We start from the raw sequence: 15,000 nt of genomic DNA on the forward strand, positions 1-15,000 counted from the left end.
TGAGAGAGAGGCTTCATCTGGGGTAATTGTTCAATGGCTGTATTTTACAAATGTATGAGCTATTTACCGCGACCCTAATCAGGATAAGCGGCTTAGATAAGGGGTGAGAGTGAGTGAGTGAGTATAAGCTATTTAACCATGAGAGCAAGAGTGTCTGTCACATTTTATTCCTCCTCTTGTCCATTATTGTATGGGTGATGTCTTTTTTCCCCTTTGGGATATAATGCATCAACTTTGGGATATAATACATTAACTAATAGTTAGACAAGGGGAATAGAAATGCAATATAAATTAATTTTAAATGTCACAAATCTGTCCCCCTTTCTTTAAATAATGTGCTTAACCGAATTAATCATTACGGAGACTGCGCCATTTTGACACAACATTTGTCTTACTCTCCTTTGCTTTAGATTTTTGTTATTGTTTCTTCTGTTTATTCAGAATAACTTCTTGCTCAGCCATTCCGGTCTCCTTGCCTGTGATGACAATTTCGGCCTCTAGAGGGCGCGTAATTTAGCGCTCTCTGTGAGGTCAAAGCTATTTGTCGGTCTCCAGTTGGGAGAACAAATGAGGATGAGCCTCCTGGAGTAACGGCCGTCGCACACCCAAACTCTGCCTCGAGGACTCGAGCTCTGCCCACCGACCCATGCTCTCCAAACTGTCTCTTTAATCTAGACATCAAGGACATTTTCCAATGATCTTTTGCTAAGGGGTCAATGGAGAAAATCTAAAGAGAAAAATTATCGATGTAGATTGAGAAATAGAAAAAGCGTATTTATGGAATTATTAAAGAAAAGTATAGGCTCTGTTCCCCAGTTGTTAGGCTCCTTTGCTGTTTAAGTAAACTGTCTGTGATTTAGCGACTGTTTGGCCTACAAAGACAGCTCATCTGCATTCAGTGTGATGGCGCGGTTATCCTACTTTAACAGCCACACAAGTGGGCACTAATGGTTTTAATTGATGTTTCCAAAATAACAGAAAAGCCTCAGATTAAATCTTTGTTACATTATAACAACATCATCAGCCCATTTTTGTAATTAAGGTTTGAGAATGAAACGAGTTTTAAGAGGGTGTGGGGGCGGATTCATGGATTCATTCTCCCATTAGTTAATGGTGAGCGCCTGACAGGCGACGTCGAGTAGAATGGAAGGCCTAATCCTCTCTCTCTCTGTCTCTCTCTCTCCCTCTCTCTCTCTCTCTCTGTCTTTCTCTCTACGTCTCCCTCTCTTTTTTCTCTGTCATATAACAGGCTCTTGTCTGTGTGACTCCGTACCTGCCGCTTGTTTAAGGGTTTAATTGCTGGTAATTTGTCCAGTAAAGGCCTGCCATTACGGCGCGGCGAAGTTGCGACCAAATTACACCCTTTATGCGAGTCGAGTGGTATTTCCCGTGGAGCGGAGGGCCTCCCAGTCATTTTCGGGGGGATAAAACAAATGGCTCCGCGGACCATTACATGGGCGGTCTCGGTTCAGGACTCAAGAGCCATTATGCGCGAGAGCCGGCTCGGTTCTGAACTGAAAAACATGAACAGTGAGCGGGCAGGTAATTGTCACGCTTGTCGAGGACCTGCCGGTGGCTCTGAGATCGATTTTGACCGTGTTTGCAGCGCTGCGGTGAGGTATAGAGAAATGTGTCCATCGTGTCACGACCAGAACTGATGGATGACAGACAAGCGCTCCGGTTTCAGACACACTCGGCGATATGTTTGGCTACATCAACCAACTCTGGTGCGTCTACGGAGGAACCTGCGTGCCAATAACTAAAGTTTTCGTTGGTCATTAACGTAAAGACAAACGGTTAATGCTTCATCTCTCAAAATCCTGCAGGCTACATACTGAGTAATGACAATAAAATGCGTTGAGAGTGGATAACAAGTTATATGATGCACTAACTTCAGGTCGTTTTAAGGGTTAATGTGGATTTTGAGACGTGGAGTTAAAACATCCCAAATCAGTTCCCAAACATGACCAGAACGATGACCGTAAAAGGTGGTAGTGAACAGATGATGCTAGAAATGATGTTTTAACATTACATTGAGTTTCATCGAAAAATAATTGGAGTAATTAAAGTTTTAGTAAAACCCGTTCCCAAACCTCACTAGATTAATTTACTAAACTGATTTTTTAAATTCCCCAAGTGAACGAATGTAGCTATGTTTGATAAATAATTTAAGAAGGTTTGCATACGCTGCCTTTGACTGTTTTATTGCAACTAATGGCGAAATTATTTCATGAAAACGTGTTGCTGAAGTAGTTGTAATAAATGTGTTAAAAGCAGAGGAAGTTTTTTTAATTAGAAAAATACGAAGAACGAGGAGAAGCTCACAGACAAAGACAAACCCACATTAAATCTCTCTCTCTCTCTCTCTCTCTCTCTCTCTCTCTCCCTCTTTGAAGATCTTGTTTAGCGGACCTAAAGTGAAAGAAAATGTTTTCCTATTACTTAATTCAACCAGAGGCGAAGGAGGGGGCTTTCACGCGCCACGCATTTGGCCCCTCAGTGACAGAGTCGCCTTTGTGTGCGTCTATCCGCCGCTGTCACACAGTTTAATTCGAGCCTCTTTCTCTCGCATTGAAACCCCTCCACAATGACATTCAATGAGAGCCGGCGAGTGAAAACCTGGTTATTTTTATATATTCTTTCCCCGGCCCGGCGGGGGCCCGCACACAGGAATTAATCACTGGTTTTTAACCGCACTGCCTCCAGGCTATGGCCTGTCCTTTTCAAGGGACTAAAAATGATACATTGGCTTTAAGATTGGGATACATTCTCACGTTTTTTAAATACAAGAATTATAAAACTGCTTACATTTGCGTCTTTCCTCCAAAATATATTTCCTGTCGCTTTATTTGTTTCCAGCCATTACAAATAATAACGTTACTGTCTACAAGAATGAACGGAAATGGATAAATTATTGTTGTTGTTTTTTTTTTTACTTTTACTTTGATGGAAAAACAAAACACTCAGCTCTGTACTTTGTGCAGTGTGAGATAAATAAAAAGCCCGATTTGTTTACAGTAATTGCGTGAGAGCTTGAACATGAAATTCACCTAAAATGAGCATCATGAAAAAAAAAAATTCATCATCATTTTGTTTAAACCTCTTTATGGGACTATTTCTATTACAACCATTTTAAACTACGCATAATTATATAACGTGGCTGTACCTTTTACCGTTTAATGTTTAATTTCCATGACATATTAAAAACACTCATCTCTCGCCGTTGGTCCCTCGGTTTGTTTTCATAATCAATTATTTGGTTGAGCTGCAGGTGGATCGAACCCGCCCTTGCCAACACTGAGTGACACTCGTCATAAAGTGCGAACTTCTGACGCGCCCAGAACTCTCGTTAAATAAGCGCATGTAAGAGTAAATAACGTAACTTTTTGAACGAATGAATACTATGATTATATAAGAGCTATAACATCCACTCGTCCAGCAGCGAGAAATTATGAAGTTTAAAAACGACACTAAAGAGAAATAGTGTGAAAGGACTGAGAAAACTTAAAAACGCTGAAAGGGGGAAGTACCGCCTCTTGCGGCGTGGGTGGGGCAGAAAAGAATAGAGAACATTATGCAGTTCATTTAGTTAACAAGTGAAATAATAGGGAAGCGTGCAGTGTGAATGCCCAGAGAAAAGGCACAAAACCCTATTGAGTACTCTCAGACGCTCACAGCGTAAACTGTCACATGGACAAACCGACTGTCCAACTATTTAAACAGCTACAGTTCCCCCCTCAGCACCATTCTGCTGCCTGGCTCCGGTCACAAACACCTCACAGGAGACATACGCACACTGACTGACTTTTTATACACAGGGAAAACAGAAAGAGAAGCAGCAAGTTTGCCAAGATGCCGCGGTCTTTTCTTGTGGATTCCTTGATTTTGAGGGAGACCAACGACAAAGGGAGCGAAAACAATCCGCCGTTATTCCCGTACGCCGTCCACCCGTCTCACCCGCTGCACGGACTCTCCACGGGCTCCTGTCACTCACGGAAGGCCGGTCTGTTGTGTTTCTGCCCGTTATGCGTCACGGCGTCACAGTTGCACCCGTCTCCTCCGACCTTGCCGCTCCTCAAGGCTTCTTTTCCGGCCTTCAGCTCGCAATACTGTCACTCTGCGCTATCTAGGCAACACTCATCCTCCAACGGCGTCAATCTCAACCACGGCCCCGGGTTATACCAAGCGACATACCCAGTTCCAGATCCCCGTCAATTTCACTGCATATCCATTGGTAAGTAGCCCTGGAGTTTTTGCAAAGCCAACTTTAAGAATGAACTTTACTTACACTTGGCGTGGACTGATGTAAATGATGAGGGTCATTTTCACAAAATGTAACATTCCCAGCCATTAATTGCTGCTCGTTCTTCGTGTTGGACATGATGTTTATTTGTTTGTTTATTTGTTTTAACAGAAAACAACAACAGCCAACTCCAGAGCAGCAAGCGCATGCGCACAGCCTTCACCAGCACGCAGCTCTTGGAGCTGGAGAGAGAGTTCACTTCAAACATGTACCTGTCCAGACTACGGCGCATCGAAATCGCCACCTACCTTAACCTGTCCGAGAAACAGGTCAAGATCTGGTTCCAGAACAGGCGGGTTAAACACAAGAAAGAGGGAAAAAACGGCTCACACCGAACGGGCTCACACAACTGCAAATGTTCGTCATCCCTGTCCTCCGCCCGTTGCTCCGAGGAAGAGGATGACCTGCCCATGTCACCCTCATCATCGGGGAAGGAGGACGCGGATCTGTCAGTCACTCCATGAACTTCCGCTGACCCATCCTTCACCTCACAAGAGTCAACACCAGAAAACTTTGACTAAACTAACTCTGTCCTCGCAACACCTGTGGAATTCCGAATGCAGCCAAAAAGCTACGGCACGGAGTGTGCCGTCACACTGTAAATAGAAACAGGGAGAAAAATGTTTATAAGATTATTTTAAGCTGGGGAAGTGTTTTCCCTTAAAATTGTATAAATGTATACATGTTGTATGTTTGTAGTTTTTTTCTGAAAAACGACTCGTTAAACTTCTTTAGTTCTCCGTATCCAAATAGCTTACCTTCACATGGTCACCAAAAGAATTTGATATTTGTATTATCAAATAATCAAAAAAAGATTTGTTGGTGTGATCTATTTTTGGAGAATAATAAATAGCTCAGTATTTTGTATTGTTGGTAAATACTGACTAGCTTTAAGCAATTTTATTTTTATTTCTTGGACGGAACGGGAACTGATAAATGGAATGTGTTCGGACAACGAACGTTTTCTCTCAAAAGCCACTTCCATGACAGAATCTGTTATTATATGTTCAGTGTAATGAGAATATTTATTTATTTAAAAAGCTTAATACTGAAAATAAAGAATATTTCTTAGTGACAAATGTTCCGTGTCTTTGTCAGCAAACGTCTCTGTCGCCACTGCAGAATACTTTCTTTGTATACGGCACATATAAATTTACACCCACGAGCGCGCGCGCACACACACACACACACACACACACACACACGATATCACAACATTATCACAAATTTGATCGCAACTGTGATTCAGCACACACATACTCACATTTAATATTACAATGGGCCTAATATAGTTTTTCTTGGACAAATGCTTAAAACCAGATAAGAATGGCATGAGGAAACAGCTCTCATATATGTGCATTCCAATTCTTACACCGATTTAAATATTAACCGCATTAAAATATCCTCATAATACGAGTTTTAACCTAACATTGGATGCGCGCAGAGGTTCTAACGAGCAGCTGAATGCTTTGACCTCACTCTTTTACCGTGCGTCACTGTGCGTCATGGGCAGCTGGCCAAACTTTTTTCAACTGTTCTACCCGTTCCCATGTTCATGCTCTCTTTTACTAAATGGCTCAGTAAATTTACATGCCTGGTGTGAATATTCCAGTGGACCGACTCATAGATCTTCGGGACACCCGCGGGCATGCAACAGGTGCACAGATTTCGGAACTTAGGCTGTCCGAACTCGGCACCTTGCGCGTCACTGAGTTTCAAAAGAATAATAGGCTGCATCTTAGTCTTTGTATTTTGTGGTCTAATGCTACAAAATGATCGGAAACTCAGTCGAAACGTTAAAGTATCAAATACTCATAGAAAGAAGATAGCAAATTCAATACCCTCAGTTACACTTTAGAATACATAACATTGCCAGAATATGCTTTGTACAAATTTGAGAGACTTCCTCGGTCGCTCTTTCTGCGAGATGTAAGAAGTGAAAGTTGCACAAGCTGCAGTTTGTGAGTGCGAGTCGCGCGTGCGACAGGCACGAGCCCCTGATTTCACAAATATTTTAATGACCTTTTCATTAGGGACTGGAACAGAACGAGAGCACTGAGTGAGCTTTCTTCACGAAAACAAAAGTGTCTGACAGAAATGGCTTTTAGATTATGCGAGTCCAACCGATGTTCGGTCGCATACATCACTTAGGCTATGTGTAACATCATAACTGAGTATTTTAATTTCAGAATCAAAGAAAGTCTCCTCGAATTACCTCGTTATGACTAAAAGTACTAACTTACTAATTAATTACCAAAAGTACTGAATAATCGCTAACTCTTGGCACATGCGATTCAGACAGGCAGTTGAACAGCCGTTAGAAAAATCGTGCCATTGAATGAAGGGAGTAAACTCGCGCGCTCATCTAAGTCTCTTAAGATCTACATTCACACCCCTCTCCGGATCACAAGTGCTATGGGCTCTGTAATCTCCGTCAAGAAGTCCAAAAAGAGGCTACATTCATAGGGGAACCTCGGTGGCTTTCCCAAGGGACTGAGCTGAAAGCGCCTGGGTTCCCCCCGGGCGCAGAGAAGCTCGCGCTGGCCCCCGTTATCCCAGTCAACGCGGCTCTGATCCGTCTCGTGAGAGAGAGTTAATGAAACCCCACGGAGTATATTAATGCACGGATGATGATGGCGATAATAGGCCAATGAATAAACTAAACGAATCAACGACACACAGATTAATCGATATAAATATTTAAATTTATTTAAAAAAAGGCCGATGCGCACAAACCACGCAGGGTTATTCTTGCTTAACATCCATAACTGTTTTTTTAACCGAAGGACCAGTTGCTGTAGAATAGGAAAATGAGGCGTGTACTTTTGAATATTTTACTCCTATTAGACACAGAATACAGTGAATATATGAATATGTCGATTAATTTATTTATGGCGACTATTTCTCTCACCTAAACATCCCTGGTGTTCAAATCAGACAACTCTCCGTGGTCTTAGTGAGGATTTTTAAAACATCTTTTCTTCACTGTCTAAATTTATAAGTTGGGATGAATTTAAATGTTCTGAAAAATACCCCACAGACGAACTTCAAGTGATTCTCATGAGGGACTTTGAAATGACGCGCTGACTTAAGACTTCAATTTCTCCACCCCAAAAATTTTAACCATCTTCATGTAAACATGTTCAGCTGTGCACGCCGCCTCCGTGCTCCCTCCGTTCACTACGGCATCTCCTAACTAAAATTTAATGCATTGAAATAGGATTTAAATGGCATTTACTTCGCTGGCAATTTATCATCAGCCTTCACTGTTCTAACAAAGACTCTAGTGAGGATAGCACATTTACTAAATTATTCCAGTTTATTGTGCCTTCGGGATGAAGGGTTCCTCTTGTAAACTCTTCTTTAATTCTTCACTTAAACATTTTAACAAAACTCCAATATTTGCATTTGTTAAGATATAGGATTAGGCCATTTTGTTAATTGCACCATAGAGGCCCCGTTTTGCTGTGTGCGTACTCCGAAAAGCGCCCTTTATCCATTCAATAGCCTGGGGCTATGCGCCCTGGGGGAGCTTATATGCCTGGTGCTTGAAATACTCAATTTATTTATTCTTAATTTTGTGCCGATCAATTCATTGAAGCAAAAAGGGCTACAGTGTCTTTTTAGGAGAAGAAAAGAGAATTGTTGACGTGACCTTGACAGGGCCGCTGAGAGGGGCTAGTCCGACGCTCGAGGGCTGCTTGAGTCAACAGGCCCCCATCTAGCAGACTCGCCCTGTTCTTTCTTCCTACTAATTTTTCATTTACGGCTTTTCTTAGACATGTCTCTTATCTATCAGATTAAAAGAGCAGCTTGTAACAAATCAGTCTGCCCGATTTACAAGAGCATTAAAAGCGGACAAAAGAGGCAGGCCGTCAGTACCTGAGTCTGGAAGACGGCGCGGCACTGCAGCTGATTCGATGGGTTGAAAATGCGCACGAAACAAAATACTTGAATCCTGAAAAAGAGCCTTTGTACGTTTCTTTAGAAATCAAGCAATTCTGCATGACAAAGGACAATTAATAAGCCGTCTTTTCACGACCAGCAGCTGGTTTCCCCGTCAAGGAAAGTTGGAAAAAAATCAGACTGAATGCGCGCAAAAGCCCTTTGCGCGCAGACAGCTACCCAAGGTGACCCGTTTGGCACAGTTAAAATAAGCAGGCCGAAGCAAAAGCAAGGGAACTGTCAAACCCATTTAAGCTGGAATATCTTGAAATTGCAAATCCCTTTATGTGGAGGGACGCTGCCGATGTGGGTTAGCCGTACAATGGAGGTGGTTAAGTTGGAGAGGGCTTTGGAAACGGACACGTGGCCTCTCATTGAGAACTCATTGGAGCTCGCGTGGCTTGCAGCGCCACTGCACACTTTTAAACTGATTTTAAATTTTATATTTCCTCAGATGAAAATTCAAATGCTTTGAAATGAAAGATTATTAAGTGACGTTGATTATTTAGTGACGTTTATTTATTTATTTTTTACTTTAAGACAAAAAATGTAGATGCTGGTTTAAACATTTTTTACAGAAACCGTTGGTGCCGAAGCATCTCTCTCTCTCTCTTTCTCCTATTTTTAACTTTGATACAAGACCATCTAAATAATTTCTACACCATCTTGTTCACAAATTGCATCCGAGGTGCTACTATTCATTAGAGCAGACGTTTCCAAAAAAATATTTATTTAAAAAATATATATTATAATTATTTCTTTTAGAGCTTTAAAGTCTGGTGCATTTCTGTTTTGGAAACAGCTCGCTCCACGACGGAAATGTAGGCCTGCTGATAGGTCTAAAAATGTTTTAATATATTTGTATTTTTGTCATTTTGGCTGTAAAAATACAAAGAGACGTCGAGTTAAGAATGTTATGCTTCACCAGAGTGTAGAGAAATCTTTCTTTCAAACGGACACAGGCACGCTGTCTTAACGAATGATTTTAAGAAGCAGGTGCTTATTTTCTTTACAACCAAGGAACCCAGAAGCATAGCCACGGGTTCTCATCGCCGGTTGTGTTTTTTTGTGGGGAATAAACAGGATTTGTTGCGGGCTGTATTTATTGAGGCAGAATTGGACTCTAAGCCCGTCTTTTAGCAGTGGGAAACCTGTTAGAAACAAGATTCGTCGCTCTTTAATGAGATCGCCTTCCATACCACTGGGTTTGATTTAAAGTTCCCGGTGGGAAAAAGCCCTTCAGTAGTTGTGTGCCTGGTTTTGAGGTTAAGAGAGCAGAGCGGGTCAGTGGGGACAGCGCCGATTGTGGCGATGCATCCAGTCAGGAAATCTGTAACGACAGGGTGTCATCAATCACGACCTTGTAAGAACGACATCCCCCTCCACTGTCAGTGTGTCACATCTACTCGCCACGCTTTCACTCAAGGTTAAATATAGATACATTTATGAATGTTGCAATACATAAATAATGTCTGTTAAACTCAGTTTAAAAAAGGTCCTTGCAACCATAGATAGGGCTAGGGTTAGACTAGAGCAGAAGATATAATGGAAATAGCCCTAAGGAAAACTCCTCCTGGAAAAGGTTTTTACTTTTCCTTTTGCGGACAGATAGTTTGATATTGCTCGTGGTGAGTTTAAACTGCAGTGCAGTGGCGATCAAAAGGCAAAGGGAACGCAGCTATTTGAATCTACACCTGCAACGTCAAGAGGTCGAGGAATAATGAAGTCCGCTGACCTAGATCCGCTCTTTCAAGTGTTAACTTTTGTAAACGATATAAAGAGACGACGAAGACAATGCCACTCTGCCTCGAAAAATAAATACATAAATGAAACACGGTTATGCTCGCGCTTCTGTCTGTATGAATTTCGCAGATCACGTCAGAACTTTAATAACTCTTCTTTTTTTAAAATGACATTTTGCACGGTTAAATAATTCCGACCACATCCTTACCCCCCACCCTCTCGCCCCGCCACCACTGAAGTCTTTCTGACCTGATAAAACGCGCTTGACTGCTGACAAATGAACCAGATTCGGCTGTTCACATTTAAATATGGGAATTAGTCTGGACGCTTGACACAAGCTGCAGAAATGGCTAAGTTGTTTGCTTCTTTTCTCCGCGGTGAGGAAAAGGGGTTGCATTAATTATTTGGGGTTCCGCGGCGAGGTGACGGACCTCTTTGGCAGTCTTTAGCCGGGATGTCATAACAAGGAACCGAGCTGGAAATGACAAGGCGTGTGCGGCGCGAACAGAGAGCCACCAGCTTGTTAGGAGACGACTGATTTGTCAATTGGAAAACAAAGTACCGCACAAACAATATGAGCTATCATTCTGATTTCCAGTGACACCAGAACCATACTGGAGGCTATACAACCCCCCCCCCTTATCAAATAGATAAACTAATTAAATTAAAACTAAATAAATACATTGAACAGAACATTACAGAGCAAAAGAGCAAATACGTTATAGATAAAATGAGTACACTGAATGCTTAATTATAGAAGCAAATGTTTATGCAAATCTAGTTACAGTAAATGCGTTTAGGCGGCAGAAACCTGTGTGGTTCAACTCATTTGCCAGTAGTTTAACTATGTGTACAGTAACATTTTTAGACGTAAATGTAGTCATTTCCGCCTCTCCCTCCCTCTCTGTCCACACACACACACACACACACACACACAAGCACGCGCGCGCAAGTACCTCCACGACAGGTGTGAGAGCCAGAACTGAGGGTTACAGATGAAGATTCCTCCATGTTCAGTTTACAGTTCTATAATTATGTGTATCACGTTCACAGTTTACTGCCGAGCCGTCTAATCCACGGCATAACGTGTACTGATTCCACAGAGTCTGTTATACTAACGTTAACAAAACAGAATTTCTGTTCAGCAATCCACACTCGCTGTCTGTCTTATAAAGATTTGGCCAAATTTCATCTAGTTTATTGACAGTTCTGAATTCGGGAAATTATCTCTAATAAGATAGCCTAAGACTTGTAACACCGAATTTTAAAAGCAAAAGCGTGTGAGATGTGAAGTAAAACTGTTACCTCGAGTTTGGTCCGCTGATGGGCTGTTTCATCTTTTCATTGTCACCGGGGACAATACATGTCAACTTAGTTGCGTGGTGCCAGAGCATTCCTTCAAAAAGCAACTGGTGTTGGAGCGCCATCTGGCGGCCAAATTTAATAATGCTGATCACACATCAGTTCACGTTACCGTTAAGCAGAACACGCAATTAAATATTAAAAATTAGTGGCTTCCTGTTTTATGTAGGAACAACCGAGAGAAGAACCACTGAAATCACATATGTAAAAGTATCAAAGTACGTCAACGACAATATGATCCCCATGACAATGAATTTGTTCCCGCAATGACGGCCGTTTTTTGTAAAGGAAATTACATTTTATCCCTCATATTGGTCTATTTTCTAATGATTATTGGTATCTCTAAATCATTTCTAATGATTACGGACATAACTTTTGTGAATGTAGTCCTCTAAATCATATCATCTGCTTTGAGTATTCTTACACTCTAGTAACTGCAAACTCCCTATCTATCTATCTATCTATCTATCTATCTATCTATCTATCTATCTATCTATCTATCTATCTATCTATCTATCTATCTATCTATCTATCTCTCTGTCTGTCTATCTATCTATCTATCTATCTATTGGTGTGTGTGTGTGTGTGGGGGGGGGGGGGGTGTTTTACAGTAAGTACAAGCAATGCCATGTTTATTCTAGCACTTACAGTCGAATATCTTCTTTTTAATCTACTTTTTTAGATTAGCGGTGACAGTCCCGTGCCTGTGCTATGCTATGCTATGCTGTAAAAAGTGTTTACTAGTCCTGCACTGATAAACAAATATACTCGCATGAAGCACTCTGTCTTCTTACTACTCAGTAAGAACTCGGTAAAAATGTGATATTATCTAAGCAATTTTGGTAATATCAATAGGTAAAGAGCAATACAGATACCTAGTGCCTTCACGGCTACCTGCGTCAACCACGGAGGAACAGGTGCCTAATAATATATTATCAAGACCGTTAATCACACCTGCTGCTCTATGCAGGTGCAGCCGCTGTGAGCGCATTAAAGTGAACGAACACCTCCGTCACAGTAGAGGGCAGTAGAGAGAAACGCCTAGGTCCGTGTTCAAGGCATATTATCTCCTGAGAAGCAGCATCGTACGGCTTGTCCTCTTAGTTATCATCTCGTGTCTCCGCAGAGAGCGGGGTAGTATGGCGTCCACAGTGCTCAGAAATTACTGTAAGGTCCTTCAAATTAATGCCCGGCCGTTCAACCTGATGCCTAATTTCTCCGGAGGTGAGTTGGCCATGTGTTTCTTTCATAAAAATGGAAAAAAGCACGCGTTATGCGTCAGTTTGGGGGCGTGATCCGAAATGCCAGTCTTTTCAATATCAAGGGGTTTGGTGATGCAAGGGAGTCTGTCGCTGGTACAAACGGTCAAAACTGGTTAAAACGACATTCGCCCGTCTTTTGGCAGTGTTTACCATTTGAAATAACGGTCCAATATTTCTGTTCCCTCTGTCGACCTTTTGGGTGTGTGGCCCACTGATTTTTTTCCATCAATCATAGCTATGTTTTGAATTGGCGTAACGTTGAAATTGTCCTGACCTCTTAACATATGTAGGCGTTTTAACTGAATCGTTAATTCCTGTACCTCCGTTTCGAGTCAGCGTCTTAATGTATTGTAGACAGGTTAACACATCTCCAGGTAAGATCCGTTTGTCCTGCTGGCCAAATAAACAGTGAGGAACTGAGTCTGACATCATTAAAACTGTGTAATGTGGATTATAATTAAGATTCTTGAACACGATCCTTTATTTTTCCAGATAAAACCGTTGCAGTTTCCACAATCTGTAATCTGCATTAAAGTGCAAATGAAATTGCATCCCATTAACTGCTGCATTGACATCTACTGACACTTGAAACCAGGAAAATCGTACTGTCCGTGGTATGAAAAACAGTTGCAAACACACCGTGTCACGTGTTGTTTGGAAACGTCTCCCTTGTGTGTTGTTTACTCGGCCCTCAGGAGTGCGACACAAAACCACAGTGCAGTATGTCTCGCGTCCTGAGCTTCCGAAGCTGGCGTACAGGAAGCTGACCGGGAAAAGCCCAGGAGTGCTGTTCCTGCCTGGCTTCGCATCCAACATGGGTGGCCAGAAAGCCGAGGCCCTGGAGGAGTTCTGCAAGTCTTTAGGCCACTCCTACCTCAGGTATCAAACACCTGGCCCCGCCCACGTGCTGGGGGCCGCAAGTCTTTAGGCCACTCCTACCTCAGGTATCAAACACCTGGCCCCGCCCACGTGCTGGGGGCCGCAAGTCTTTAGGCCACTCCTACCTCAGGTATCTAACACCTGGCCCCTCCCACGTGCCGGGGCCGCTGTGTGAGCTGCAGCTGCTCTCTGTTACTTTTGTGTTGTTACTTTTGTGTTGTTACTTTTGTGTTGTAAATTGTGTGATGTTGTGTGGATCCGGTAGGTAAGGAAGATAGTAGCCCTGAGTTTGGGTTTGTTTGTTTTTTGGCTTGTTGGTTTTATAAATCTCAGTTTGAGATTCTCGTGTAGACCTCTACCTTTACCGGACAAAGTCGCAATTTAAGACCTCAGAATTCTGTTAGATGAAGACTCTTTGCATGCGTAACATGGTCCGGATCAGGACCGGACCGAAGGCATGTACTGATGACGGAAGTGTTGTGTTAGCACACCGGTGGGCTTCTGTCCAGTGTTCAGCCGTTGGATGAGTGAATCTGAGAAAAAAGCCGCAGAGGAGGAAACATTAGCAGCACTCTGTCCAACATGAATCATTTATTTGGCACTTCAGGTACTCTGAAGCAACTTCCCAGTTTCTATCTGTTCATATCAGTTTTAAAGCAAAATGACTTGACTGAGGTAACAGCCATACCACTCTCACTAAATAGGCCATGGTGGGAATTGTATTGACAGTAAAAGGCAGAGAGAAACGCAGTTCAAAAGGCTGTATTCAAAAAGGCATTATAAAGAATTTTAACTCATGTTAAAGCAGACAGAAACAACTGGGTTTTTTTCCCTCTCTTTTTGTTCCAGTTGTTATCTCAGTTTAAAATGTGAACTTTTAGGAATGCTATGGTTCCCGTGAAATGCAGGATGCAGCATTGTTGTCACGGTAACGTTGTGTGTGTGTGTGTGTGTGTGTGTGTGCGCGTTATGTGGTCTTGCAGGTTTGACTACACAGGCTGCGGGTCATCTGAAGGTCGGATGTCGGACTACAACATCGGCACGTGGAAGAAAGACGTCCTGTTTGTTCTGGATGAGCTTGTCGAGGGGCCGCAGGTAAAGAAAACGCCAAAATGATTAATTTTTTTCATCAGTTTATTCTGAAAAAAGTCTTTTTGTTTCCCTTCTCTTTACTTTCTTTTTATCTCTCCCATAAAATCATGTGACGAACACTTACATGGCGTTGGTTACTAATGAAGAGTCAAAGCCTTTTCAGAGAGTTATAAAGTCTGACCAATTTACAGCACCTTGGGTCCAAAATCCAGTAAAGAACAGGATGGTTGTGAATAACATTGTGTTCAGAGTTTTAGAGTGTGTGTTCAGAGTTTTAGTGTGTGTGGTGTCGAAGTCTTCAGGACCTGGTGAACTGGCTTAACCATTAAACAAAGCTTTGTCATGTTATTGTGAAGGAAAACTTTGCCAGTTTACTCTTAGCTTTGACTTAAGATGTTTGAACGACAACACCAA

General features: G+C 42.2%; 2 protein-coding genes across 2 annotated transcripts in view; both read left to right on the plus strand.

Annotated features, from left to right (window-relative positions):
• The first annotated feature begins 3,852 nt into the window (after positions 1 to 3,852).
• Positions 3,853 to 4,767, plus strand: gsx1 (GS homeobox 1). The gene is made up of 2 exons (XM_030793115.1): positions 3,853 to 4,234; positions 4,415 to 4,767. The coding sequence occupies exons 1-2, from the start codon at positions 3,853 to 3,855 to the stop codon at positions 4,765 to 4,767; spliced, it is 735 nt and encodes a 244-aa protein (XP_030648975.1).
• Positions 4,768 to 12,492: 7,725 nt separating this feature from the next.
• abhd10a (abhydrolase domain containing 10, depalmitoylase a) overlaps positions 12,493 to 15,000 on the plus strand; it is a 4,653-nt gene continuing 2,145 nt past the window's right edge. The window contains exons 1-3 of the mRNA XM_030793088.1: positions 12,493 to 12,577; positions 13,314 to 13,494; positions 14,478 to 14,589. Of these exons, the coding sequence (XP_030648948.1) occupies positions 12,493 to 12,577; positions 13,314 to 13,494; positions 14,478 to 14,589 (378 nt within the window). The remainder of the gene's footprint in view (positions 12,578 to 13,313; positions 13,495 to 14,477; positions 14,590 to 15,000) is intronic.

This window comes from Chanos chanos, chromosome 15, assembly GCF_902362185.1.
Source record: "Chanos chanos chromosome 15, fChaCha1.1, whole genome shotgun sequence".
NCBI lineage: Eukaryota > Metazoa > Chordata > Actinopteri > Gonorynchiformes > Chanidae > Chanos > Chanos chanos.

What these genes read in the sequence shown, in the direction of transcription:
- gsx1 (XM_030793115.1), top strand. Translation starts at nt 3,853, where the DNA reads ATGCCGCGGTCTTTTCTTGTGGATTCCTTGATTTTGAGGGAGACCAAC. An exon ending in ATTTCACTGCATATCCATTG is followed by an intron (nt 4,235 to 4,414) that starts GTAAGTAGCCCT and finishes TTGTTTTAACAG; the next exon opens with AAAACAACAACAGCCAACTC.